This window comes from Pygoscelis adeliae, unplaced genomic scaffold, assembly GCF_000699105.1.
Source record: "Pygoscelis adeliae isolate BGI_AS28 unplaced genomic scaffold, ASM69910v1 Scaffold841, whole genome shotgun sequence".
Taxonomy (NCBI): domain Eukaryota; kingdom Metazoa; phylum Chordata; class Aves; order Sphenisciformes; family Spheniscidae; genus Pygoscelis; species Pygoscelis adeliae.
In genome coordinates this window covers 54,534-82,007 of record NW_008824144.1, presented here as the reverse complement: position 1 = coordinate 82,007, position 27,474 = coordinate 54,534, and the positions used below count along the sequence as shown (strand labels likewise).

The following is a 27,474-nucleotide window of genomic DNA, read 5'->3' as shown; positions in this document are numbered from 1 at the left end:
TAACGGTGGGCCTGCCGCCGGGGTGCAAGCCGCGGGGGGTGTCCGGGGGTGTCCGGGCTGGCCAGCGGGAGAGTTACTTGAAGTTACGCGAGTGGATTCGCCGAGTTTCTTCGGGTGGGGCGGGAGGTTTACGTAACAGTTACTGTAAAACTGTAATTAGCGGCCTTTTCTTCAGGAGAGGGGCGATGGCCCCTCTGCGGCTGGGGGTGCTGTCCGGCAAGTGGGAGAGGACCGTTGTATTAAAAAAAAAAACACCCAACTTTAGTTAAGCCTGCTGCAGCCCTTCCTCAGTCCCCGGCTGCGGCTGGTGCTCCTGCAGTCAGGGGCTCTGTCTGTGTGTTCGTGGGACAGCTCGGAGCGCGTCGGGTTGACGCGACGTTTTACACGTGCAGTCGTGAGCCCGTTGTCGGCGTGCGGCTTCCCCCCCGCCGCTGAGCTGGGTTCAAGGGGCTCTGACGCGTCCACGGCGCCGGTGACCACATAAAGCCCGAGTTCTGTTTTGGCTGAACCGGAGCTGCTGAGGGGCAGTAGGTAAGGAAGGGTGGGTGTCAAAGGAGGACGACCCTCGGACCCCACGGGAGGGTGAAATCGTTTAACAACTTATTTGCGTTTTAGAAAATAACGCTTCAGGTTTCTGCTGAAATAGAATTTGGCGTTTAACAATTCTCAGCGTACTGACTTTGAAAAAGCGGCGGCATAAATAAGGGGAACAGTGAAAGAAGAGGGGTTTTACAAACTGCAAATAAGGTCGAGAGTAACAAGATTGAACAACAGCTGAAAACTGCGTGGACCCTTTTTACGTGGCCGTCGGTGAGACTTGGTTAGCGGCAAAGCGAGATGACCGAAAATAGCCTGTAGAAATAGGGAAGAATGTAGCTGAGGAGGGTGTGTGGAGTTCACAGAGTGCGCTCACGTCGGGCGTCAGGATAAAATTTATCTTACAAGCATAAAAAAAAAAAGTAGGATTTTTTTTAAGGCGTCCTAGTAGGTGGTATAACGTAAGGGAGGGCAAATCATGAAGTTTGGGGGGGGGGGGGGGGTGATGGATGTTCTTGGAAGGCACATGCAGTCGAGCCGGAGCACAAAGGTTGGGTTTTGAGGAAGCGAACGGGAGGTGGCTCTGCGTTTTGTCCTGCGATCCAAAGCCAGGCTCTGCTGGAAGACAAAAAGCGGCCCTGGCACCGCAAAGGCGAGGTGCTTGTGGCGGAGTCGGAGGTGCAGCTGGGGAGCGTACGTGGCACGGGTGTTTGGGAGCAGGCGCTCGGGGAGAGAGGGGTTAGGAGGAGCTGTGACGTGTTGCGGGATGCAGCGTCACCCTGCATCCCACCGAAGGATCCTGTTGTGTGGCAGGCAACGCTCTCTTCCAGGAGGCCGCTCCAGGCTTAGGGTCCTCTGATAGTTTGTCAGATCGGCTTTTTCTTTCTCCTGCCAGAATCATTTTATTTAAAGTACTCTTAACGTGCATAAGGAAGTCCGTAAGGGCTTGCGTGTGTGAGTGGGAAGACTCTTAATACCACAAAATGACATACTGCTGTTCCAAATGGTTGAAGATTACACAAAACATCTTTTAATATAAGCGTCGGATACTGCTTTTGCTCTTGACTGTTTTAGTCCCCCGTAGTGCTGGGGTGGCTGCGGCGGTACGGTGGGTAGCTGCTGCTGTTCAAAATCTGCATTTGGCTGTTCCCAGAAGGTGGTATGGGTTTTCGGGAAAACAAGTGCTTATGACTGCACGGATGGTCAGATAGATGTAGTGACATCGCTCCGGAGTGGCTGTGCTGGGCCGTACGCCGCGTACGGTGGGGTGCGTGCTTCCTTTTGGTGAGAAGGATGTGAAAGGGGTTGGAATTGGGGAGCTATAGAGAAGCTGTCAAACCTGGGCAGAGGCAAAGGTGTGATTTTTTTGGTTTTACTTAAATTGTTGGCGACCAAACAGAGAATACTTGGTAGGAGTTTATTGCCGTCCTGGATGTTGAGCCTCCTGGAAAACCTAAACGGAGTTTAAAAAGTGCCAAAATGCTAAAAGTTAGTGTGTCGTTCCATAAAACAGTGTTATCCTAACGTGGTAGTAAGTAGTGCTTTGTAAATATTCTTGGTGTGGGCCATGTCTTACAGTTTTCTAAACTTATTAGTTCTGCGCTGCTGTGGATTAGCTAATGCTGCCAACAATGAATTTTTTTCCAGATAATATTGGCATCTTCAATGGTGGAGCTAACAGCAGTTAGCCCCGATACAGAAAAAGACTATGAATTTCTCTGACTGGAGCATGGCTAAGGATCTGTCGTGATTTTGTTTTATTGGTTCGTTGGTTTTGTTGAAAAAAGCTGTAGCATTGTGTTTGTACTTGGAGAAGAGATTGGAGCGAGGTAGCATTACTAAATGTATCTGTAAATAAAATGACGGGTGTTGTAAGTTTGGCCCCTGCCTAAATGGGGTAAAACTCCCCTAAACAAGTATTTAAAACCAACAACTTTCTAAAAGTTAAGAAAATCCCGGTGCCGCCCCGTGAGCAGTAAGCGGGAAGCAGACGGCAGGTGTATTCCTGTAGTTCTTGTGCAGTGTATTTCCACCTCTCTTGTTTGAAGCAGTTGGCAAATGCTGTTTAAGAGAAAATCAATCGTGGAAAATCCTGGGTTTGCCGCAGAAACAGCTGTAGCACAGTGCGGATCCCCGCGCCTGCTCTCAGAGAAGCGTTCCGGTGGGGAGGTCTTTCAGGCGTTGAGGTGGCTGCGCGAAAATGGGTTTGTGTCGCCTGATGTGGATCAAACGCGGTAGAAAGAGGTGTGGGAAGTGCTGTTAGTGTTAGATGTTCTAGAGGATTTTGTTGAGAGCACGTGGATCAGGGGAGTGGTGTCATTAGTTTTCTCCGTCTGTAAGATGTGCAGAAAATCTGGCCATAACTAAGGGTGGAAGGCAGCTTACTTGTGATGTCACTGAAGTATTAGCGTTCTCGTCCCTTTTAGGGTTCTGACTGTGTGTTTTAAGTTGCTTAGTGTGACTTAAACATGCTGTCACGCATTTTATGGCGTGAGTACTCAAATTAGATGGCTTACATCAACAATGAGGAAGGTGAAAAATTGTTTAAAGCTTATCTTGAAAACTCAAAGCTGAATTCTTCTTTCCAGGTTTAGGGGGAAAACCTGATACGTCCTGAAAATGTTTAACAAATCCTTTGGAACTCCATTTGGAGGCAGCACTGGCTTTGGGACAACTTCAACTTTTGGACAAAGTAAGTAATACGTCTAAACTGACTTTTCAGTACTCGAGGTGTTTTTTCCTGGAGGTGCAGCTAGAGGATCAGATGGAGGTGGTGATTCTGTGCGTGTGACGGAATTGGAGTGCTGCTAGGCTGTCCAGCTCGCTCGCTTTGCAGTGAATCAGGTTCAGGAGCCCTAGGCTTCTCCACTAACCAAGCTTTTAATTTGGGTAGATACCAGGATTCCACGTACAGTTGTTGAAACTTCCTTTTATAAAAGGAGTGGAAACTCAAATGCCTAGATAAAGGCCGTCTTGCTGGGGGGGGGGGAAGATTCTTTCAGTCAGGACTGGAATACGTTGGGAAGACTTGGAAGGAAAAAGCAAATAATCTGAGGAGCGTCTTCTGGAGATGCACATTGTAAATACCGCAGTGAGTGAGTTTCTAGCCATTAAAGCAGACTATAAGCTGGTGCGTATGCCCAGTTTAGTTTTTTAGGAAGGAAGCACAATAACTCTGTCTATATTGCTCCTAAACCAAGGTATGAGAAGAGCAACTTCCAGGTGCCATAAAAAGTGGTAGAGGCCTTGCAGAGGAGTGTCTTTACGTTCTGTAGAAGTGACCGACTCAAATATTGTAGCCTTTTGCTTCAAGAGCTCTGTAGAAATATTAATCGTACCACGTCACATATCCCAGGCACTGATGTGTAGGTAGTTGCGCACAAACTTCTTCTGGAAAGTTAAAAAGGCAGTGACAGCATTTAGTTTCTAGTACACATGTTTAGAATGTGGGTTCATTTAAACTGTAATGCTGATTTTCAGATGCTGGCTTTGGTACTACAAGTGGAGGAGCGTTTGGAACATCAGCCTTTGGGTCAAACAATAATACTGGAGGCCTCTTTGGGAGTACACAGACAAAACCAGGTATTGTTGTGTTGTGGTTGTAGTGCAGAACGCAATCCTGAAAGAAGGATGTTATTTAAAAAAAAAAGGGGGGGGGGGGGGAAGGACAAGAAAAAAAAGACATAGCATCAACAAAAGCAACAACAAAAAACAACCACCACTACACACCCACACCCCACACCCCCCCAAAAAAACCCCAAACAAACCCAAAACAACCAAAAAACTCCAAGCAATTGATGATTACAAGTGATTAATCGTCTCTTTCTGTCTTCAGGAGGATTATTTGGTTCGACAACATTTAATCAGCCAGCCACCTCCTCCACAAGCACTGGCTTTGGGTTTGGAACGTCAACTGGGACGTCAAATAGCCTGTTTGGAACTACCAGCACTGGTGGAGGCCTCTTCTCATCCCAGAATAACGCCTTTGCACAGAATAAGCCAGCTGGGTTTGGAAGTGAGTAAAACTGCTGCATCTCTCTTGAGCATTGCTTATTTTCTTTGATTGAAGAGCACAGAACGCTGGATGTATGTGTGGATCTGGTACAAGTGTTAACGTGGGGTTTTGGTGGCTTCTTCTCCTGAAGGATATAGTGACGTTATTGTGGTCCACAGTAGCCAAGACTGAGCCTGATACGCTACAAAATCTGTAGCTGCGATTCTAGCCATTAGTTTTAAAATAAGTTAAAAAAGGTGGTCGGCTGGCATTTTCTATTCTTAAGTATCTTTTGGCGCTGCTTGATTTTAGCTTTTTATTCTGCTGTCGTAAAGCAGTTATAGTTGGTTTTGCTTCTGGCAGTAGAATTCTTGAAATGCCTCTTAAACTCTACTGTAATTCTCCAAAGCAAAAGCAACTGCTTGCAGACCCTTTTGAGAAGAGAAAAGAAACCTCACTGATTCCCCTTGTATACATAATTTTCTGAGCATTGTCAGTAGTAGAATGAAACTGGCTGCTGTGGTTATTCTAGAATTTCCTGGGGTGATGGGTTAGAGGCAGTCTTCTACAGCAGAATATTGCATTAGCGGAATATCGGTTTCCAGCTCTGCTGTAAAAAAAAAATCTCTTTCTAGCGGTTTCTTCCATTTCCAAACTATTTTGTAATTTGAATAAAATATTTGGGTTTAAGTTTTAAAATTCAGGTTTGTTTTAGTACTGATCTTTTTATTTTTTATTCAAGACTTCGGAACTAGTACCAGCAGTGGAGGTCTCTTTGGAACCACCAACACCACTTCCAATCCTTTTGGAAGTACATCTGGCTCTCTTTTTGGCCCAACTAGTTTTACTGCTGCTCCAACTGGCACGACTATTAAGTTTAATGTAAGTTCTGATTTTACTTCTTAATCAAGCCTGTTTATCATAGGAAGCACTAAATTTTGCAGTTACTGTCTTAGTCACTGAGCTGAAATTTAAAAATAAGTAGTTCATATGCAAGTATGCAGTGTTCTGAAATGATTTGAAAGCATCCCCCTTTAGTGGAACTGTTGCAGTGGAAATAGGATGTATAATTAACTCCAAAGAACTAGACTTTTTTTATTCTGAATTTGACAGACTTCTCAAACACCATGGAGTAATGCCCTATCTAGACTTGCTAGGTTTACAGCTGTGTTAAAGCTGAAGAGGTAAACCAGCTCTTAAAATTGAGCCTTCTCAGGAAGGTAGGAAGTCCCACAGGATTCAGGGCGATCGACGCTAAATGCTAACAGCAATTAGGGTTAAAGACATCTTGGAATGGGCCAAAATAAATGCAGTTCTCTTACAAGTCAGCATGGCTTTGGAAATGTGAACTGAAATGTGAAGACCAATCCCCTGTGTTTTCTGGATGAGTTCCCTTTAAGAAAGGGTTGAATAACGTCTTGAAAGTTCTGTGGCAGTTGAAAATGGAGGGTGGCTCGGAAAGGAAGCCATCATGGAAATGGGGTAACTGCTGGAAAGGGGCACTCTTTTTCCCAAATACTTGTTCATGCAAATCTCGGCCCTCTTCGTTTCTAGGCTGATCTGGTTTAACAGACTGAGACTTTGCTATTTCGGGATGTAGACAGAATGGTGATGATCAGCTTGAGTAGTCTGAGTGGCGTTGATGCGTACTTCCATAGCACAATTAAAAAAACAGGGGATAACGAAATCCGTGAATAGCTAGAGGATCTCTATCACAAGTTTGGGTAAACTACTTTTAAAGTGAAACTGAAAAATGAATTTCACTGCGCTGTTCTGGGTGTCACTAGGGTAAATTCCACTACTGATTGCTACTGAACATGCCTTGTCACCGGGTGAGGCCACAGCTGTACGATAACAGTGATACACCGCTTCAGGTCCTGTGCTAAGTTTAGGTTTTAACAGCATCTGCCGAGAGAGTACTAACTGTATTAACGGAAGTCTATTTGGATTTTAAACTTGATACCTGAACCTCTTCTCTTGCAGCCACCAACCGGTACAGATACTATGGTAAAATCTGGAGTTAGCACTAACATCAATACCAAGCACCAATGTATTACTGCTATGAAAGAATACGAAAGCAAGTCTCTCGAGGTCAGTCAATGAGTGTTCAAACATGCTTCTCTTGATGGCTGTTCACTAGCATTGGTTTAGTAGAGCTTTTTTGACTGTAATAATTGTCTTCTATTAATATGAGTACAACCTTCAATATCTGCATCACTCACAGAAGAGAGGTATCATAAAGTAAAACGTGTAATGCGTTGCCGTATTAATTACATTTGTTTTTAAATGCTTAACACTGCCATTTCTGGAGAGCTGAAACTCCATCTTGCCGTATACCAGGAGGGCGCGAGATCCTGTTGGGAGCAGTCCTGCACTGCTGAGATAATGGCAGAATCTCAGACAAAACTCAGTCGTTTAATATAAACTAGTGTTCCCAAGGATTTAACCCTGAAGCCTTTCCGTTCAAGTTGACTTATTTGATATGTCAAAACAGGTCTTCTACTCAAAAGATCTGAAAAAGCTCTGGGAAGTAAAATTGAAGCCCAAACATGAACTGCAGAGGTACATCTAAGTTTAGGTCCTGTTTATGGTGTCCTTTTTAAAAATATAGGTGTTACAGCTTTTTGTGATACCTTCATCCTGGAGTGGGCTTGAATGCTATCTAAACGTGCTAATGACACTGTTTTAACCTTATCCCGTGTAAAAAGAACATGTAAAGAGAACTGGATTTTCCTTTACTAGGAACTCCGTTTAGAAGACTACCAGGCAAATAGGAAAGGGCCCTCAAATCCTGTAGGAGCGGGAGCAGCTGCGGGCTTGTTTGGGTCTTCTACTGCTACATCAAGTACAGCTACAGGACTTTTTGGCTCTTCTACTACTAACACAGGCTTTTCATACGGACAGAATAAAACTGCTTTTGGAACCAGTAAGTACTGCCTGTCTGCTGTCATTACTGTGACCAGATACGCAAATATTCTGTTAAGCTATGTAAAGTTCTGTAATGAAAAAAGATGAGGAAACACTGGTGTGAGCTCAGAATTTTACTAGTTGTGTTATCAAAGTCCAATAATCGGGTTCTTTGCCATAGAAATCTCTATTTACTTACTCTTCAGGGATTGCAAACTTCCTCTGCATCCCGCAGGTTTTGCTGAAAAACAATTAATTAGAGCATCTGGCTTTACAAGAAAGTCAGCTAGCTCACATGGGCGAGTAAAACAATTCGAAGTAAAAGCACCAGGACATTGCTAGTGATCGGTAGGGTGATGGCATCAGTCGGCTAATGGTAAAGTCAAGATTCCGCTTCCGCTAATGAGTGAACGTAAATTCCCTGGAAATGGACAAGTTAATTTATAGTAGCCTAACTAGGCTTTGCCAGGAGCTTTTCTCCACCGTAGCGCAGGGTTAGGACGTGGACCTGTTATATGTTGCGCCATCCTGGTTTCACGCTGTCCATTTTGGCATTCTTGGTCAAAAAGTAAAAGCCAGGTATGAAGTAACTAATTCGCATGAGTGCTTGCATGTCTGATAGTCCCAGGTCAGTTGGGCTAACCAGTTAGTGGACTGGTTGAATTTAGCGTAAAACAAATAGTGCTGAAAAGTTCAAACACAAATTCTATTTTTCAGTTTCTGCTGCAAACCTAAATGTAAGTAGATATTTGTATTTGTGGAATTAGACTGTAAACAGAAGATCAAAATCCTATGGTCCATAGGAACGGAAGTGATTATCTGCCGTAAGAAAGGCTCTACTGTCTTGGGTTAGAACTGTCTCTGTCCTTAGTGACAAGCACTGCTGGGCTTAATCTCTGGGCTTGCTTGAGGCCTGTGTGGGTTGAGCTGAGCTGCTGTCCTTGAGAAAGATCGGCGTACAGGTGGCCATATTCCTCTGCACCCCGCGAAGGTATGGTTCATTAAAATAGGGGGACTGCCCAACCTGGCAGCCTTGCTGGGCTTCATGTATTTCTCGTGCAGTCAGCTCTGAAGAAAGCACCTAGTTCTGCAGAGGTAGCAGCGGCAGTCGTGAGAAGGAGCAAAAGCCCTTGTCTACGCGTGTACCGTTTTTACCACCTCACATGTAAACAGCCCTTTTCCTTTGGGGGGAAAAAGGGAGAAGGTGTTTGAAGTTCAGGTAGAAGTTCCTGTGGTGGTAGTTGTGTGGGTTATAGAACAGAACCGGTGTGTAGGGCACTGGCTGCCTGCCCGCGTCTTGCCCAGTGAGCTCTTTTCAGGTGCTCGTGGTACGGTTTTCTTTGTACAGTGGAGAACAAACTGACCGTATCAAAGCTGGTATCTCTTTGGTCAGATCTATCTGTGAGGTAAACTTGCAGGTGGTTTTGGGGTGTTACGCTCACACTGACTTTAGGACAAGGAGAACGTGATGAAATACCTAACAGGAACTCCTTCCATCTGAACGCGGATGCCGTGCTGCGTTGGTGACACTGGGTGTTTTGCTGTTCCATTGAATTGAAGCATCTTTTTTCCTGTTTGAATGCGCCGAGTGTGGAAACATAGTGGGTTTGGATAAATACTTGAGAGTTTTTTAACCAGTGTGTTTATATGTTGTAGGTACGACCGGCTTTGGAACAGGAACAACAGGGGGCCTTTTTGGTCAGCAATCTCAAACTACAAGTCTGTTCAACAAACCGTTTGGTCAAGTCACAACAGCGCAGAACACTGGCTTTTCTTTTGTCAATACTAGCACTCTAGGGCAGCCGAACACGAACACAATGGTAAGATAAATTGTTTGAACCCTTAAAGGTTTAAATTGTGGTATAGCTACTCCAGCTAGACAGAGGAGGCTGCGATATAAACCAATCTTCCTCAAATTGTAGTACAGCTTCGTAAAACATGGATGCAGAGCTTTGAACGCTGCTGTCTGAGCAAGCGACTTCCTGCCAATCAAAATTTTTCACTCATGATAATTGGACAGCAATGCAGCTTTTAACAAATAACTTTTCCTGTTCCCTTCTTCAAGCAGTCTGCTCTATCAATTCAAGTATTTCCGATCGTGTTCACACAGATAATATAATTCGATTATTAACATGCTGTGGGAATTCGTTAACAATTCTGTACTTTCTGGTGACTAATGAGCAGCATTCATGGGCTCTTTTGATAGAAAGATGCTACATAGCTGTAGCTTGTTGCATAGCTAGGGGCTTTGGCTCCAAATATACTATATTCTTTCTGAATATGTTGTGACTTCTCCCAGAAAACACTGAAATGTTGCTTTTTCGTCTCCCTCACTCAAAGTGATGAGGAAATTCCAATGTCCTGCTAAGCTTGGAGCATAAATTCTTCGATTTTTTTTTTTTCTATTTCCTTTTTGTAACTAATTTCTTGGAGAATGACTAAAGCTTCTGAAATGCATCTTTTCACCCATCTTCTTCCCCCAGCAAAAGGGCTAATGTAGCATCATTTTATTAACTGACTTGGTGTGTTGATTCTGTTATCGTCAGCGCTAGACTTTGAAAAGCATTGCAGCATTATCTTAACCTGGTCCCTGTTTGTAGGGTCTCTTTGGGGTAACCCAGCCCTCACAGCCTGGAGGCCTTTTTGGAACAGCTGCCAATACAAATGCTGGTACTGGATTTGGAACCGGAACTGGTCTTTTTGGACAAACTAACACAGGATTTGGTGTTGGCGGTTCGGTATGTCTGTGTCTTAATAATAAATAAAGAGAATTTAAAAAAAAAAATGGCTTAGAGTCCTGTTCCTGGGTGTTGACCTTCATGAAAGTAGTGTTGTCTTAAGAGTTAAGATGCCCAAGATGGAAAAATAGCATGGTTTTGTGTAAACGGAAGGATACAATATAAGCATGTGTAATAGAACTAGTGTTGCAGAAATAAATTTTTTTAACAAGTAATTATGTCTCAATGTCTTGAGTGATGAAAGACAGCAAGAGAGACTGAACATCTCACTGCCTATATATTGCTAGGGGTGCCTCGGCGTAGTGTTGAAAATACAGGCGTTTAAATTGTGATGATGACTCAACCGAAAACGAACTTGATTCTTGATATTTAGTCATTTTGGTTTTAATGGAGTGAAAATACTTGTTTCCAGAAGGTGCTTGCCGTGTACTAGTGCATGTGGCTTGCAAATAACACGTCGCTGTTGGGAGTCTGGGTTGTGTGGTCTAAGTTGTGCTTGGCGGTAGTTCTGCTTTCTTGCCTACAGTGAAACACTAATGCGATTCTTTTAATATCGGTCCGTCAGGTTTCCAAATTCATGTTTTCTTCCTTTCAGACCCTGTTTGGTAACAAGCCTGCTGGATTTGGAACCACCACGACCAGTGCTCCCTCGTTTGGTACAACCACTGGCGGCGGGCTCTTTGGTAACAAACCAACCCTGACTTTAGGAACCAATACAAACACTTCCAATTTTGGTACATATAAAAAAAGGGGGATTTCAGTCACTTAAAACTATACTGCATATACCACACACCTGGCTGCTGAATATCGCATGCTAAATGATTATGAATGTTAAAATTCTCAGGTAAGCCATGCTTCTGATGCACGTTGCTGCAGGGAAACGTCTTGGCTACTGTTTTATACCTTTCCTCTTGGTGGTACTCCCTGACTCAAGAAGGTAGATAGTTAAGTAAAAGTACCACTCTTTCAATGAGTGCTTAAGAGAAGGTGTAACCTGTAATTGAAAATCTTGAAATCAAAGAATTCATAGAATCATTAAGGTTGGAAAAGACCTCTAGGATCATCGAGTCCAACTGTCGACCCAACACCACCATGCCCACTACACCATGTCCCTCAGCGCCTCATCTACATGTCTTTTAAATACCTCCAGGGATGGGGACTCAACCACTTCCCTGGGCAGCCTGTCCCAATCTTTAACCACTCTTTCAGTAAAGACATTTTTCCTCACGTCCAATCTAAACCTCCCCTGGCACAACTTGAGGCCGTTTCCTCTCGTCCTTTCGCCAGTTACTTGGGAGAAGAGACCGACCCCCCCCTCGCTACAGCCTCCTTTCAGGTGGTTGTAGAGAGCCATGAGGTCTCCCCTCAGCCTCCTTTTCTCCAGGCTGAACAACCCCAGTTCCCTCAGCCCCTCCTCGTAAGACTTGTTCTCCAGACCCTTCATACAATGTAGAGGTTTGTTAAGCGGCTGTAAACACACTGTGGTTGCAAAGGAGTATTGAAAGAAATAGGGTAAAAACAGTGATATCTGTAGCTTGATGGCAGGGTTAAGGAGATGGTAACTGGACCAACTTCATTTTACTCTGCACTGGGGCGAGGGTCAAATGAAACAGTCGGTTCCAGTTTAACTGGTAGCTGTTGTCGTCTTTCATGGTGTGAAGGATCAGAGTCCTGAAGAAGTGGGTCTTGTGTTAATGTTGGCCTCTGACACTAATGTTAGAGAATTGCTGTCAAATGAGCGTGTGATCAAGCAGGAGAAATGTGTAGTGATAGTTGAAGTAAATGACAGTCTTCCTCCACGGGACTTCTGTTGAAATCTGTTTGGTTTTTTTTCCTTGACTCTGAGAGCAACAAAACTGCATTCCTGAAAGCGAGCGGGAATGGGCTTAGATCCTGACATTGGTCCTTTTTTTTTTTTGTTTTTTAATATCAGCAATAAAGTCTAAAATGCAATTAGCCTGCCATACCAGCCTGCCAGAATAAGACAGAGGGAGGAAATTTTCAAGCTCTCAGACTGCCAGGGCAGCACCGTTTCATTGCGGTGACCAGCCTTGGGCAAACTGTTACCATGGTATTTGTGAAAGTTGCTTCCAAGTCCCTTGTTCTACTGTTCTCCAAGATCTTCATAGCTCCATTAGCTAGTGTGTTGACACTCTTTGGTGGTGAACAATACTGACTGTAGTATGTGTTTTTAATTTGCCTGCATTGCTTGCGGTGGTATAGTTAACAGGAAAAATGGACTTTGGTTCTAAGGTGTTTCTGATGTTGGTCCATGACTGCAGTTTTCTTGCTTAATTCTGGCTTTGCGTACTAACCAACCGTAGGATGGTTTCACAGTCTTCAGTTTAAGAACTAATCTGTCTAATGTTAGATTTGGATTGTACTTAGTTACAATTGGAGATGTGTCTTTGAACCGTGTGCTTGTAGGAAGCTGAGTTGTCACTTGCTTTGTCGGTAAGAATCAGAGAGGTGCGTGTGTGGTATAAACAGTATAAAATGGGATTTGTTCCTTCCAGGCAGTTGAAAAAAATACATTTTATTCTGTTGCCAGATACAGCATCATCATGTCCATTCTGGCTTTCCGTAAAACTTTGAAGTTTGTAACAAATTGAAAAGCTTAAGAAGACAAAACAGTATTTTTCTGTACTGATGTTTTCAATATTATGTTCATAATTCAAATATGTGTTTTACCATTGAAGTCCCTTCTTGCTGCTTGTTAGTTTAACTTGTGTTGTTGGAAACAGGCTGTGAAATTTGACTTTAACTGTGGCAGGGCTGTCTTTGAGCCGGTGGTGCCCATTTGTTTAAATATATGTTTTTAATTTCATCTCTAACGAGCTACTGCTTCTGTTCTTGAAGGTTTTGGTGCCAACACTGCTGGAAATAGTTTGTTTGGAAATAAGCCTGCGACTGGGACTCTGGGGACTGGACTTGGAACAGGGTTTGGTACAGGTAAACAGTTTACCAGCTAATTTCATGTCAGTCCTCAAACTTCAGTGATAACATAGCCTTGGTATTACTTGCTAACTCTAATGTAGTAAGGGCTGTAGATGTTTTAGCTTGAAGCCGTGCATCTCAGTCACAAGTATAGCTTGCTAACACAGCGCTAAGTAACCTTTTAGAAATTGTAGGCAGCGTTGCTTACAGTGGTGGCTAATGGCTCAGAAAACCGGTGGCGTCCTCTGTGTTGGAAGTCTCTGGTCTGATCACATGAGTCTTGAGTGTCTGTAGCATTCATGGACATGTTGAGTGTTTCTTGCAATTTAATAAATAATTGATTCTTTGTCGTGGGATAAATTGGCTTGTAAGTTTGTCACGGTCTTGTAGTAAATGACAGTCATCTCTCCTGCCACAGCTCTTGGAGCAGGACAGACTTCTTTATTTGGAAGCACCCAGCCTAAACTTGGTGGAACACTAGGAACAGGAGCGTTTGGGGCACCAGGATTCAATACATCAACAGCTACTCTGGGCTTTGGAGCCCCTCAGCCTGCTGTAGGTAAGTGTACATTAACCCAACTTTAATTGCTGCTTCCTCCCTTGTTTCAGATGTGCCTAAACAGGAGCACATCCCACCCAAATGCTTTGGAGGGAAAAAAAATGTTTGGGCATCTATTTGAGGCCACTTCTGTTCTCGGTAGCAGTGGAGACCGTGTTAATGAGATTTTTTTTTTGGTGCTAAAGTAATTCAGTGTTACTTAACATTACTAATAATTGCAGCTATTTTAGAGCTTTGTCTTCAAGATTACTAACATATTTCCCATCACTGAATTTGGGGCAGCAGTGATAGGTGCTTACGAAAAAAACATAAGGGAAATGTAGCGTTAGCTTCTTCAGTAATTTCAGGTAGGAGAGCTAGAGGGACTTAATTAGCAGGTATGCTGTGCCATTGGTGAAATGAATGGTCTTTAGCTTCAGGCACTGGTACTGCCATTTTTTAAGTTAAAACGTCTACCACTTCCAGCAGCGTTCACCCTGTTTGGCGGATCTGAGCACTTCAAATGAATGGCGTACATACCTGATGCTCTAGCCCCCTGAGGCTGTGATTTCAGGAAAATGATTTTAAACTTGGGCAGGGGGACAGAGACACACGCACGGCACACGACACTGTGTGGGAAGACAGGCCCAAGAAAGCTGGTTGATATTCAGGGATCACCTCCTCCATGCTCAGGAGACGTCCATCCCAGTGAGCAGGAAGTCAGACAAAATGACGGAAGGCCTGTGCGGATGAATGAGGATCTCCTGGCAAAGCTCAAACACAAAAAGGAGGCATGCAGGAGGTGGAAGCAGGGACAGGTAGCCTGGGAAGAATACAGAAATGTCGTCCGAGCATGCAGGGATGGGTTTAGGAAAGCCAAAGCCCAGCTGGAATAGAATCTGACCAGGGATGTCAAAGGCAACAAGGAGTGCTTCTATAAGTATATAGGTCACAAAAAGAAGAGTAGGGGTGGCTGATTTGCCTGAGGGTCGTGCTGCCATCCAGACGGATCTGGGTGGGTTGGAGAAACGGGCTGGCAGGAACCTGATGAAGTTCAACAAGGAGAAGTGCAAAGTCCTGCCCCTGGAGAGGAACAAGCCCAGCCACCAGCACAGGCTGGGAGCTGGCCAGCTGGAAAGCAGCTTGGCAGAGAGGGCCAAGGGGTTCGTGGTGGACACCAAGTTGACCACGAGCCAACAATGTGCCCTTGTGGCAAAGGCAGCCAGCGGTGTCCTGGGCTGCATTAGGAGGAGGGAGGTGATCCTTCCCCTCTGCTCAGCACTGTTGAGGCTCCACCTGGAGTGCTGTGCCCAGTGCTGGGCTCCCCAGTACGAGAGACATGGACATACTGGAGAGAGTCCAGCGAAGGGCCACGAAGAGGCTGGAGCATCTCTGCTGTGAGGAAGGGCAGAGAGAGCTGGGACTGCTCAGCCTGGAGAAGAGACGGCTCAGGGGGATCTCATCCGTGTACACCGATACCTGCAGGGAGGGTGCCAAGAGGACAGCGCCAGGCTCTTCCCAGCGGTGCCCAATGTCAGAACCAGAGGCCATGGGCACAAACTGGAACACGGGAGGGTCCCTCTGATCATCGGGAAACACTTTTTCACTGTGAGGGTGCCCGAGCACTGGCACAGGTGGCCCTGCTTGAGCAGGGGGCTAGGAAAAAGGTGACCTTCAGAGGTGCCTCCAGCTTCACTGTTCTGTGATGCTGTGAACAGCCCTCAAAGTAACTTCATATACTAGTTAGGACAGACAAAATGTGGTTGAGGGGAGCTACGTTCTTGTTATGATGAAATACTCTCATCGGTGTGTTGCAGTCAGATTTTACATATTTCTGTCTTGCTTCTATCATACTTCTTACGCTTGGACCTCCCTTGATGTAACCTAGAGGTGATCCAAGTATTCTCTTTTGTAGGCAACGCCTGCAGTGGGGCAGCGTAGGGAAGGGTTTCACTGCTTAACGTCTGCTCAGTTAAACCAGCTTTTGATCTGGGAAGAACCAGTTGTCTCAAACTCTACTCTTGACTTCCTTGCAGACTTTGTCTGACAGTAAGCTGTTGTTTCTCAGAGCAGTTTTGTTCTTTGGGAATGCACAGATTCGATCTGTTTTTCTTGGAATTAGAATTAAGCTGCTTTAGGTGGCTCGAAACACTTCATAGTGTGAACATTTATAGTAGTTTAATGGGAATTAAAATTAGATGCTGGAAGATGTAGAGACAAAATTAAGAGGCCTTTGCTGTAGAGAGGACTCTAGACCTGTATGTTTGAGTGCTGTAGCAAGAATATCAAAACTTTGCATCACAATTATTTTTGTGGGCTTCCCCCCCCCCCCCCCTTAAAAGATGTTTCAGAAGTTAAGCAGTGAAACCCTTCCCTACGCTGCCCCACTGCAGGCGTTGCCTACAAAAGAGAATACTTGGATCACCTGTAGGTTACATCAAGGGAGGTCCAAGCATAAGAAATATGCTATTAGTTAAAGGTTTTGGCAGGCCAGGCTCATTCTACTGATATGTAGTTCTCCATGCCCTCAGCTTTTCACAGGTAAAAACTTACTGAATGCGGTTGCAAATTCTAATGAAGAAATAGAATCTGATTTCTTCCTTCAGACTGCTGCAGAAATGGTGACTGAAGAGCAGAGGAAAGGAATGCTGAAGTTTGTATAGAAATTTGAATTCCTATGATGCGATCCTCTGATTGGAAGGATGTCTTTTCTACCTACATTGGTTCTATTAGTAAAACTGTTAAAACTAAAAAAATATGTTCTCTTTCTAGCACTGACGGACCCAAACGCGTCAGCTGCTCAGCAAGCAGTCCTTCAGCAGCATCTCAATAGCTTGACTTACTCACCCTTTGGAGATTCTCCGCTCTTCAGAAACCCCATGTCAGACCCAAAGAAGAAAGAAGAGGTAAGTGCACGTAAACATTGAACTCACTTTCTGGGTAAGATTTGAAATGACTTTAATTTGTTTTGTGCTCACTATCTTCACTTAGGTACGCAGTGAGCAGCAAAATAAGTTGCCATCTGTATACTCATACTGGTGCAGTGGCTTTTTATGCTCCCCAGGACGCAAACTGCTTATACTGTGGCTTTGTTTACTGCTTTTGACTGCATCAGAGCCTTGGCTGTGGAGTTCTTGTTTTATGCTCACTGCTGCTAGTTGAGAATAAAGATGGGTAATTATCTATACGTGGAATATTTTTAGTGTTTACCTTGAGCTTTGCTTATGACAGTCTCTTGCCCTGTTGATTTGGTTTAAAAGACAACAAACAAAACTTTTCAGACTTTGTAAGTGTTGAGGGACGTTATAAACATCTGCTGACCCCAGCAAACTGCAGGAGCTGGGGATTCCTCCAGCACGGTATGCCCAGAGCCCCAGGGGGTCTCCTTCCCAGGCTGATGGACGTGGCTGTTGCTTTCCCGTTCGCAGGCGCAATCAGTTGTGAAGCTGAGCGTGTATCCCAGACGCACATGCCCAGAGTACGCTGACACCGTGGGCTGCACAGCCACAGACAAGGCACTGCCTTCAGCAGCACCCACACTTAACGCTACCAGGACTCCCATAAAACATAAGCATGCACAGCCAAGTCCCCTTCCTCCTCTTTGGCTAATAGGGGTTGAAGTTCCCTAGTGAAAGCACACACTCTCTAGACTCGCCCGCACATTCATGGATCCCTGGAGCGTTAGCATGGCCACTCTGTCCATCCGATAGCCCTGCCCGGATCTTGAGCCCTCTTACCTGCTCCACAGAGCAGCTTGATGCTTGCTGCAAATCAAATGCCTGCACTCACACGCACATTTCATGGGCACCCTGTACTCACGGATCCCTCAATATCAGCACGAGCCCTCTGCCTCTCCGATATCCCTGCCAGGACCCAGGCCCTCCTACTTGTGGGCTAGTCCAGCCTGAAGCTTGCCAGTGAATTACACTTGCACACCCACCCACACGAGGTTTGGGGACGATGCAGGTGCTCTGCCTGTCCCCCACTGCCAGCAGCTGTCACCAGGCACAGGGGCCAGTGAGCTGTGGTCTTGTTACAGTGGGTGCTGCCAAGACCTTCACTTACCTTAGCGTGTGTGTCCCGTCTCCCCCCGCCCCCGCCCCCCCCAAGTAGCTACACCCGGGACACGCACTGGTCCCATCCAGGGGCTGAGGCGAAGCCCTCATCTGCTCCAGGCACTGAGGCTTCCCCTTGCTCCAGCTGCTGGCACCACAGGCACGGGATGCCTACATCCCTAGTCGGACTGCAGTAGCTGTCCCCAGATTCACTCAGCCTGGACAGGAGGTCCAGGTTGGCCCTCTCCAGAGCTATGCCTGTAGTTTCTTAATGGCCCATCAGTGAGTGACTGGAGACTTCTGGTCTTTGGCATTGCTTCCGTTACCTGTTGTCAACCAGCTGTGTGTCACTGTTTTTGTTTATTATTTCCCCCTTTACGTACTACTTTGCTCAAGGTCCGTGAGTGGGTAGCCTTAGCAACAGCAGGCACTCTCACTGTCCACAAACCCCTACAGTAAGTGGTATGAAAATTCCAATTCTACATCTTTTTGTTTCAGAGGCTGAAACCAACTAACCCAGCAGCTCAGAAGGCCTTAACGACACCCACCCACTACAAACTGACTCCGCGTCCAGCGACCAGAGTGCGACCAAAAGCTTTGCAGTCAGCTGGCTCTGCTAAATCTCATCTCTTTGATGGTCTTGATGATGACGAGCCGTCCCTATCCAATGGTGCATTTATGCCAAAGTAAGTTTTTTCTTTTGTGTATGTTGGAGGGAGGAGGTGATGCAAGAATCTTCGATTCAGTAAACTCCTTTAGTGTCCTAAATTCCATGACTGTTTTGTGACCTGGTTCAAATATGAATAGCAATAACAAATTTTCTGTAAGACTTGAATAGAACTGTTTTCTGTAGAGGATATAAAACTGTTCAGCTTAAACTGTTAAGGCCAAATAAGCTGCAAAATGAGGTCATCCCATGACTGGAGCAAAGCTTCTATAAAGTCAATTAGGAATATTACAAGGAAAGCTTGTACAGTGTAATACTTCCTGCTTCTGAAAGACAAGTGTCATTTAGTTTGCTAATGTAGTCGGTATGAAGGCAGTTTTCTGACATTTTCACAGCCCAGCACTGGTTCTATTTCAGATACACAGACGTTTCTGTGAGAAATTAATAATGGTGCTGTGGATCTGCCCTACTGAAGCTTTTGGTTTCAGTCTTCAAGAGCATCAGTGCCAATCAAATTGAAAAGGGGTTTGGAAAGTTTTGGAGTTTAGTTAAACAACAAAAAACTTTGGAGAAAGATGCATCAGTCATTTGAAAGTCCCTCTAAGCACAGGGTTTTTAAAAACATTTTGTAATTTTTGTGAACTTGGCTCATCTTTAGTTTAGCCTGAACCATCTCTTCAGTTTCCAGGGAGAGAGCAGAGTATGGAATGACTCAGTGTTTTACTGAAAAACACCAAATGAACAAAAGATCAGAACGAAGGGGTACTTAGACTTCTTTGACTGTAACTGGCGTAGATGTTCAGTGATCTTCAGATTGCAGGCAGTGAACCCTAGTCTGGCCATTGATTTGCTCCTAAAGTGACGCAGTAGTAAAGAAGAACCTGCAGCTGTGGGGCAGACTTTCTGTGCAGGGTTCTGTGCTTCCGCTGGAAAAGCTCTGTTTTGTAAAACAGATAATACTGTGGTTTACTGAACTTGGGTTTTGAAGCTTTCAATGACTTGTGCTTTTTACACTTACTCATAAACCAAAGCCTTGAATGGAATTCCAAAAGGAGTTTTAGTATCTCAGCTACTGCTACAGAAGACTTCATATGTCCTGAGTGTGGGAACAGGCCTTACGCAGCTGGTTCCTGGAACACAGGAATTAAGCATGAAATATATAGTAGTGGATATATCCAAATTACTCTCTGGTGTTGTGCGGTTTTTTGTTTTGGTTTGTTTGGTTGTTTTTTTTTTTTTTAGGAAGAGCATCAAAAAGTTGGTTTTGAAGAATCTCAACAGTAGCAATCTGTTCTCACCTGTCAATCGTGAAAATGAAGACCTGGCTTCTCCATCAGAGTATCCAGAGAATGGAGATCGGTATGTTGATTCATCATGCAGGTGTTTATACTTACGAGAAATGCAAACTGCTTATGCCTGTCTCTAAATTATTATTAATAGAATATTTTCAGGGATGTCATCTTAGCTGTTCATTGGAAGCGATTTGACCTGTTGTGAGATTCATTTCCTCTTAAACTAGCTGTATGTTCTTCCTGTGTGGTCACATACCAATTCATTCCATCCAAAATCAGGAGTTCAAAGAGGAATGACTCACTTTCTGGATATGTCCCTCTTTATTCCCTGTAGTGAGAAACTAGGCCATTTCTTGAGGGAGGTGATAAACCTGACCCTGAGGTGAGAAGAACCTCTCCTTCTGCTTAGTCTTCCTCAGTAATGTGGGAATTGCAAGGAAGCTCCACTGATCCAAATGTCTCATAATATAAAGTATTTTCTACATATTAAAATGAGGAATCCCTAAGGCCCTCTTTTACCCCCCAAAAGCCTGAATACCTATTCCTCTAAAAATCTGTGGCCGTATTTCAGATTGACTCTTTTTTTTTTTTTAATCGGAGGCTGGAAAAATTCCTGACCAGCTCAATATTTGATTTTATTTAAAGCTACTAGAAGTAAGAACTGATCATGGGAGTGGGGAACCTTGTTTCTGATCACCTTAGTCCTGACCTAGGCAGTTCATAATGGGGCAGAGGTGTTTATTAGCTGTGTTGCCAGCAGCCCGGCAGCTCTCTGAAGCTGGTGTTTTGGAGTGACTGTCACAATAGTGTTCTCAAATTTGCTTAGATCACGGTGCCTGCAAGACTTAATCATCCCGTTCTTCTAAAACTGTGTGTATTTTGGGCATAAGTCTTGTAACAGCCTGGTTCACAAATCATTGAATGTTTCAGAAGTGACCTTGGGAGGTCTCTGTTCCTCAAGCAGTCTCAACATTGAATTCAGACCTGGTTGTTGTGGACTTTGTCCAGTTGGATCTCTCAAACCTCCATGGACAGAGATTCTGCACCTTCACTGGGTCCCTGTTCCAATGCTTGACTGTCCTCATCGATTTCCCTGTTTTAATTTGACTGTTGTTTCTCATTCTTCTGCCATGCGTATCTGTGAAGAGCCTGAATTTTGTCTTTGGTGTTGGAAGGCTGCTATTACAACCCCCCTCACAAGCCTTTTCTCCAGACTGAGCAACCCATTTCACTCAAGCTCTCCTCACAGGGCATGTGCTTTAGTCCCCCGACCATCATGGTACCCCTCTCCTGGTCTTACCACTATCTATCTTGTAGTGGGAGCCCCAGATTAGATGCAAAATGGCAGAGGTTGTCCAACAAGGGCAGAGTGAAGGGGGGGAATAATGGCTTCCGTCAGCCTGCTGACTCTGCAGTTCATGTGGTGGTCCTGTTTGCTTTTTATATGAAAAGACACCAGAATTTTAATGTTGACTTAAGTCCCTTCGAACTAAATAATTCAACTTTATTCTTCGTTTCTTCAGGTTCTTTTTGTCGGTACCTCCCGATGAAATCCACAGACAAGATGGTGAGCGAGAGGAGGAGGAGGATCATCATGAAGTGACTAGGTTTTACACTAACCCCATTGCCAAGCCCATCCCACAGACCCCCGAGAACACTGTGCACAAACACCAGAACAGTGTGGATGATACCATTGTGGCTCTGAATATGCGGGTGGCCTTGCGAAATGGTCTGGAAGGCAGCAGTGAAGATGCCTCATTTCATGATGATTCCCTTCAGGATGAGCGTGAAGAGGAGCCTGAAACCGTGCATCATCTGCATCCTGCAGGTTCGACTGTGTGTGGGGGCAGGAGATGTGTAGTTCCTGACAGCACTTCATGCATGCTTCATTAAAGTTCTCTTCTGCTGTTTTAGACCCTCAGCTTTTTCTCTTCCTTTCTCTGCTCTTTTCTTCAGAATACAAATCTTGCTCTTCATTCTCTAACCTAGTGCAGAAAATGTTTCTGCTGAGTCACTGAGCAGTTAAATTTCATCGCTCAAGTTTATATTCGAGTGAGGTGGTGAGATGTTGAGAGAGAGACAGAAAGAGGAGGACCCAATCTGTAATTTTTCTACAGTAGTAGACTGAGTTGTCTGTCGTTCAGGAGCAAGATCTTAGAGTTAGAAATCTATTTAAATGCTTGGTAGTTACCAACATGCAAACTGCGTTGTAGAGTTTTCCAGGAAAGGAATGGACCATGTGGTTGTGTCTATAGACCCATCTTGAGTGTCTTTTCAGCGCACTCAATTCCGGTCTCGGGGTTTAGTAAAACTGAAAAAGATAGAGAAGTGTGAAAACATGATGAGAGGTCTTGAGTACCTTTCCCTTCACCAGCTACGCAGTCTTAGTTAAGAGGTGGGGGGGGGTGTTAGTTTTTTGAACTCATGAGAAATCTGGAGAAGGTGAAGAGGAAAAGATTTGTTCATCCTTTCAGGTAATATGTGGCACCTAATGAAATTAGCAGGTGACGTGTTCAAAAGAAACATCTTCAGAAGCCCTAATGGCAAGAAGTTGTAGATGCAAAAAGCTTTTGTGGATTTTAAATATCATTAGACACATAGATGAAAAAGCATTGGAGGCTGTTAAATGTGAAAGATGCTGCATCTTGGTCAGCAGGTGCTTGAGCTCCCAAATTATTAAAGCTGGGAGTGTTTCTGTCAAGTGTTGCTGTATGTGTTTGCATTTTTCTTTTTACCTACCCATCCTGCTACTGATCTCTGGTGACGACAGGTTGCTAGGCTGGAAGAACCTGGCATAGCAATTGTCTTAAATTTCCTGTGAAGGCTGTGGAAATAAGGCGTTTTGATTTCTGTTTGCTTTTGTTGCACTGATTCTCAGTTTGTTTTGGGAGCTTCAGTTGTCCAGGCTTGCAAAAGAAGTGAAATTAAACTCTTGAAACGCTATAGCTGGGAACTTGCTGTCAGCCCAGTTCTCGGTGAATTTTCTGTTGTAGGAATTGTTCTAACAAGAGCTGGCTATTACACCATCCCGTCCATGGAGGAGCTAGCTAGATTTACCAATGACAGAAATGAATGTGTTGTGACAGACTTCACCATAGGCCGTAAAGGTAAGCACATAGAGCTTTTTTCAGTTGCTTAAAGTTGAACCGGTGATTTTAAACTATGGAACCTGAATCTGAGTTCCATGCCCTCAGTATGATTATAAACAGTGCCCTTGCATTGTGAACCACTCGCATCAAAGACTTGTAATCTTTCAGATTGGTAGCTCTAACAGCCCGTGTTATGGGGTGACTTCAGAAGCTTGAACATGAAAAGAACAAAAGCGCCTGTAGCTTTTAGGACACTTGCTGTCCTTAAACGTAAAGATTGTAAAATCCAAACGTGTTGGAGCATTGATGCAAAACCAATCATCATTGCTTCCATCTTAGTTGCTGCCTACGCTGGAGCTGACTGAGCTCTAGTGGAGAGCCTGTATTCTGTACTGAACTGTGTTCTTCACTGCTTTTATTTAGGAAAAAAAAATACTCACATGGCGTATACTATTTTTAAAATACTTTTTCTAAATGTGCTATAAAGCTGAGGGTACACTTCGTATTTGTGTTGGCAATATGAATAGCCAAGTGATAACAAAAAGCGTTCTGTGCAAAAGAACTGGCAATAAAAAAGATGATAACGCATCTTCAGTATTTTCACACTGGGAAGGAGGAGTCACTTGTACGTTGTTCTGGACAAAGCTAGGTGGTAAGGTGGGCAAAGGAGGAGTGTAGCGGGAACATAGGTTCTCTGGCATGCAGTTTTTCATGGGCAAATTGTGATGTTTTGGTTTGTTTTGCAGGTTATGGATCAATTTACTTTGAAGGAGAAGTAAATCTAACTAACTTAAATCTGGATGACATTGTACACATCCGTAGAAAAGAAGTTATTGTTTACCCTGATGATGAAAGAAAGCCACCTATTGGTGAAGGTTTAAATAGGTAATTTTTAAATGTGTACTGTGCGAGGACATTGTCAATTTTATAAAAAGCCATCCTTACTAGCCAATCTACTGTGTTTGGAGGCAGCTACCAAGAAATCTAAATCTGAGGTGTGCATTCAGATTGCAGCGTTATACAGTTACTAGATACTTGCAAGTTTCTGAACCAGAAATTGGGTTTAAAAGCTGGTTTGAGCCCACGTGTTCAGTTCTCAGCTCCTATATGCATACCTTAATAGCTTTGCCACAAAACCTTGTGGTCTCTTACACTTTTGTCTGTCTTTAACAGACGAGCTGAAGTTACCTTAGATGGAGTCTGGCCTACGGATAAAACATCTCGTTGCCTGATAAAAAGCCCTGAACGACTGGCCGAGATGAATTACGAAGGTAGACTGGAGTCTGTATCTCGGAAGCAGGGCGCTCGATTCAAGGAATACCGCCCAGAGACCGGATCCTGGGTGTTTAAGGTAATGTTTTTGTTCTAGTTGTAAAGTGACTTAACAAGAATATCAGAAGTAGTCTGAAGTTAGAATCTCCTGAGAACTTATCATTCAAAAACTCTGCTAAACTTCTGTAAACTGTCTCAAGTCCTTCAGCCGTAGTGCAGGCTGTCCTCACCAAACTGACCAAAACTTCTCTGAATGGCTGGAGACCTGCACGCAGCAGATGTTCTTGGTCTATACAAAAGCTGAATTTGTTCCAGGTGTCACAGCTGCTGTGTAAGGTGGGCAGTTATGCCAGCTCATTGGTCAGGCCTTTTGGAAATGGATGCCTGAAATGTTTCTTCTAAGGTGTGACATATTTGCCCTTCTCATTACACAGGTGGCACACTTCTCCAAGTATGGCTTGCAAGATTCAGATGAGGAAGAGGAAGAGCATCCTTCAAAAGTGGACACAAAGAAGTTAAAAACTACACCTGTGCCCCCCCCCGGGCATCTGCCGCCCCAGCAAATGACCCTAAACGGCAAGCCAACACCTCCGTCTCAGGTAGAAGGAGGACAGTGACTAAAAGGGAATTCATAAAACGAAATGTGAAGAATAGCTGGTGCCTAGGGAGGGGTTGTTGAAGTAACCAGTAGCCTGGAAACCGAAGAGCAAAACCTTACGCAAACTTGCACAAACTCAGTAGCTCTTCTCACTTCTTGATGAGTGTTTGCATGTTCTTTTTCGTTAAGATACTCGACATTTCATACTGAGGATGTGTGGGGATGGGAAGGCTTTAAACCCTTCTTTCTTGTTCATATTCTGGTCTAGATTGAGTTTGGCATATTTGCACCACTTAAGGAAGAAAAATTGTTTTTGTGAATATTGAATATATGCTATATAATTATAACACCTTGTGCTGCCTGCTTTGATAATGATATTGCGCATTAATTTGACTTGACCATCATTTAGTATGCAAGACTGTATGCTTTATATTTTAAGAATGTGCTCTATTTTTATTAAAAATTACTTTTTTAAGGCTGGTTATATGCTGGGTTTTTAAGTGTATTTGGATTGGATGTGACTGCTTCTAAAGCTTTGTAAAACATCCTCAGTGGTATGCCTCTGTCTTACATAGGGAAGGTAGCATTTTACCCAGTTCCTTGGTAACCCCTTAAGGTCTAATGTTAATTTCATTTAAAAAAAAAAAAAAACTTTTATGGGGGTTTAAAGGTTAGTCTAATTGCAGCTGATACACTTGCGTTTTCCAAATGTAACTAGTATGGACATTGTCAAGCTAAATTAGGAGCTGCTTCATTGTGGGTGAAAAAACAGCCTATTGGGAAGGCACCCTGCCATTGCTGGGACAGAATATACTCTTTATGCCAGGTGTTAATGGTAAACTTTTATGACCTACCTATAGCTTTTTGAAGTAACTTGTCATAAAACAGAAAGCAAGTGCAGAGAGCAGATTTTTTTTTTTTTTTGCCAAAACTGGGTTCTCAATTGCCTGGTTGTGAAAGTAAGCCTTCAGCAGTTAGGGTGTGCAGGCAGGCTGAGCAGAGGGTATTTAACAGCTGGATAGGACGTGCTGAGAGGTTTTTGTTGCTGTGCATAAGCAGGCTTTCTGTTTTGCCCTTCAGTAATCTGTGACTGCAGTGAAAGGCGATCTCTAAGCTTGCAGCTCACTGAGGCATGGATCATGTGCCAGGGTGCTGCTTGGCATGTGGCCAGCGTTCGGGATGTGTCATATCACGGGGAAGCGGAGGAGGAGAGTTTTATTTCTGCATCTCTGAAGTCAAAGCATGAAAAACAACTTAAGAGGCAGTACTGTCAAATAGGTTGAACACTTTTTTTCTTTTGTGTTTGGGGGTTTTTTTTTTTGTGCTGGATCTAGTCTTTTTGAAACCAGGAGACCTTCTAGCAGCACTTCTCTTCATTGGCCACTGGCTTTGGGTAACTTAGAGCCCTTTGGGACAAGGGTCTGTTCATAGTGTCAGGAGGTATAACAAACCACGCTCTTACTGCTTGTGCAAAAGAACAATTTATTTACTTCTGTGGTAGGAAAACATTAAGTCAGCTGGGAATTCCTTTTTAATAGTCTGTGATGTAGTTATAACCTCTGTAGAAACGCATGAGCCATTCCATCTCTGCTGCTTTAGGTCTCCATGCAGGTTAGAGGAGCCCAGAACGAAAGGTCTGGTGGCAGCAGTTCGCCTGCCTGCCGTTCGGTACAGCCAGCGCTGGTGCGTTTCAGGATCCCAGTGGTAGGAGTCCTCATCACCGTACAAACAGAAAGCCAGTAACAGCGCAGTCTGCTCTTTGAGCAGAACATACTACTGTAGTGACAAATGAGGTGAGCTGCCACCTCCCCTATGGGTTCTGGCTTCGGAGAATCCCAAAGTAGCATACAGATGCTGCTTTATCACTCCTCCTGGCTCGCTGGCTAATTAAAACCTGCTAGTTCATCCTGCTGTCGTAGACTCCTTAAGTATTTGCATTTTGAGATGAACACATGGCTGTCTAACAGACTTGCCTGCGTGTACCACCTTTCTGTCCCTTCTTGCTTCTTGTTCAGAGCTGATGTTTTAAGCAGTCAAAAATATTGGGAATATGTGTGATTTATTCAGACCTGTCTTACAGATTCAAATGTACTTAGCAAAAACTTGTCCGGGTTAATTAACCTCTTTGACTTGCATACCATTAACTAAGGTTTTTGTTTCTGAAAATAGGAAAAAACATCTAGCTTCATTTCCCAAACCTCTGAGAAACAACACAGCACGGCTTAAAATCTTGCCAAACTCTTGGTGTGTAAAGCGTCTGAAAATATTATTCTTTGGTCCATAGGAAGCATTTAGGATCTAGACTTGGGGGTTTTTTTTCCTTCTCTCGCTAACTTGAATATTAATGAATTTATTAATGTTTCAAGGTCCACAGGAAATAGTTACACCAGGGACCTGGCTGCATTAAAGCACAATGAAGGGAGTAGTGAAACTTCTGTGTTTGTAACCATATTTTGACTTGTAAATCTGTCCCGCATACTGTAGCCATACGCAGATACCACTAGCTAAGGCTCTTTCCATGTCTGCCATTAAGTTCTCTCTTTACAGACCCCCTACTCTAATTTTATCTGCCTCATCTGATAACCTTCATAGCATTTCTTGGCTGATTCTAATGAGCTAGGAAGCAGCCATTTGGATATGCTCTTAAATTCCTTAGCATGATTTCCAGTGCACTATGCCACAGTTTCATAGAATCATAGAATGGTTTGGGTTGGAAGGGACCTCTAAAGGCCATCTAGTCCAACCCCCCTGCCGTGGGCAGGGACATCTTCAACTAGATCAGGTTGCTCAGAGCCCCGTCCAGCCTGACCTGGAATGTTTCCAGGGATGGGGCATCCACCACCTCTCTGG

General features: G+C 44.1%; 1 protein-coding gene across 1 annotated transcript in view; it reads left to right on the top strand.

The window, feature by feature from the left end:
• The first annotated feature begins 547 nt into the window (after positions 1-547).
• The window catches only part of NUP98 (nucleoporin 98kDa), a 40,424-nt gene continuing 13,497 nt past the window's right edge, over positions 548-27,474 (top strand). The window contains exons 1-20 of the mRNA XM_009334358.1: positions 548-810; positions 3,126-3,229; positions 4,018-4,119; positions 4,373-4,552; positions 5,274-5,413; positions 6,515-6,622; positions 7,274-7,457; positions 9,095-9,258; positions 10,039-10,176; positions 10,772-10,859; positions 13,036-13,128; positions 13,532-13,672; positions 16,424-16,557; positions 18,205-18,392; positions 19,616-19,732; positions 21,189-21,493; positions 22,659-22,772; positions 23,501-23,639; positions 23,928-24,105; positions 24,461-24,625. Of these exons, the coding sequence (XP_009332633.1) occupies positions 3,157-3,229; positions 4,018-4,119; positions 4,373-4,552; positions 5,274-5,413; positions 6,515-6,622; positions 7,274-7,457; positions 9,095-9,258; positions 10,039-10,176; positions 10,772-10,859; positions 13,036-13,128; positions 13,532-13,672; positions 16,424-16,557; positions 18,205-18,392; positions 19,616-19,732; positions 21,189-21,493; positions 22,659-22,772; positions 23,501-23,639; positions 23,928-24,105; positions 24,461-24,625 (2,751 nt within the window). The 5' untranslated portion in view covers positions 548-810; positions 3,126-3,156. The remainder of the gene's footprint in view (positions 811-3,125; positions 3,230-4,017; positions 4,120-4,372; positions 4,553-5,273; positions 5,414-6,514; positions 6,623-7,273; positions 7,458-9,094; positions 9,259-10,038; positions 10,177-10,771; positions 10,860-13,035; positions 13,129-13,531; positions 13,673-16,423; positions 16,558-18,204; positions 18,393-19,615; positions 19,733-21,188; positions 21,494-22,658; positions 22,773-23,500; positions 23,640-23,927; positions 24,106-24,460; positions 24,626-27,474) is intronic.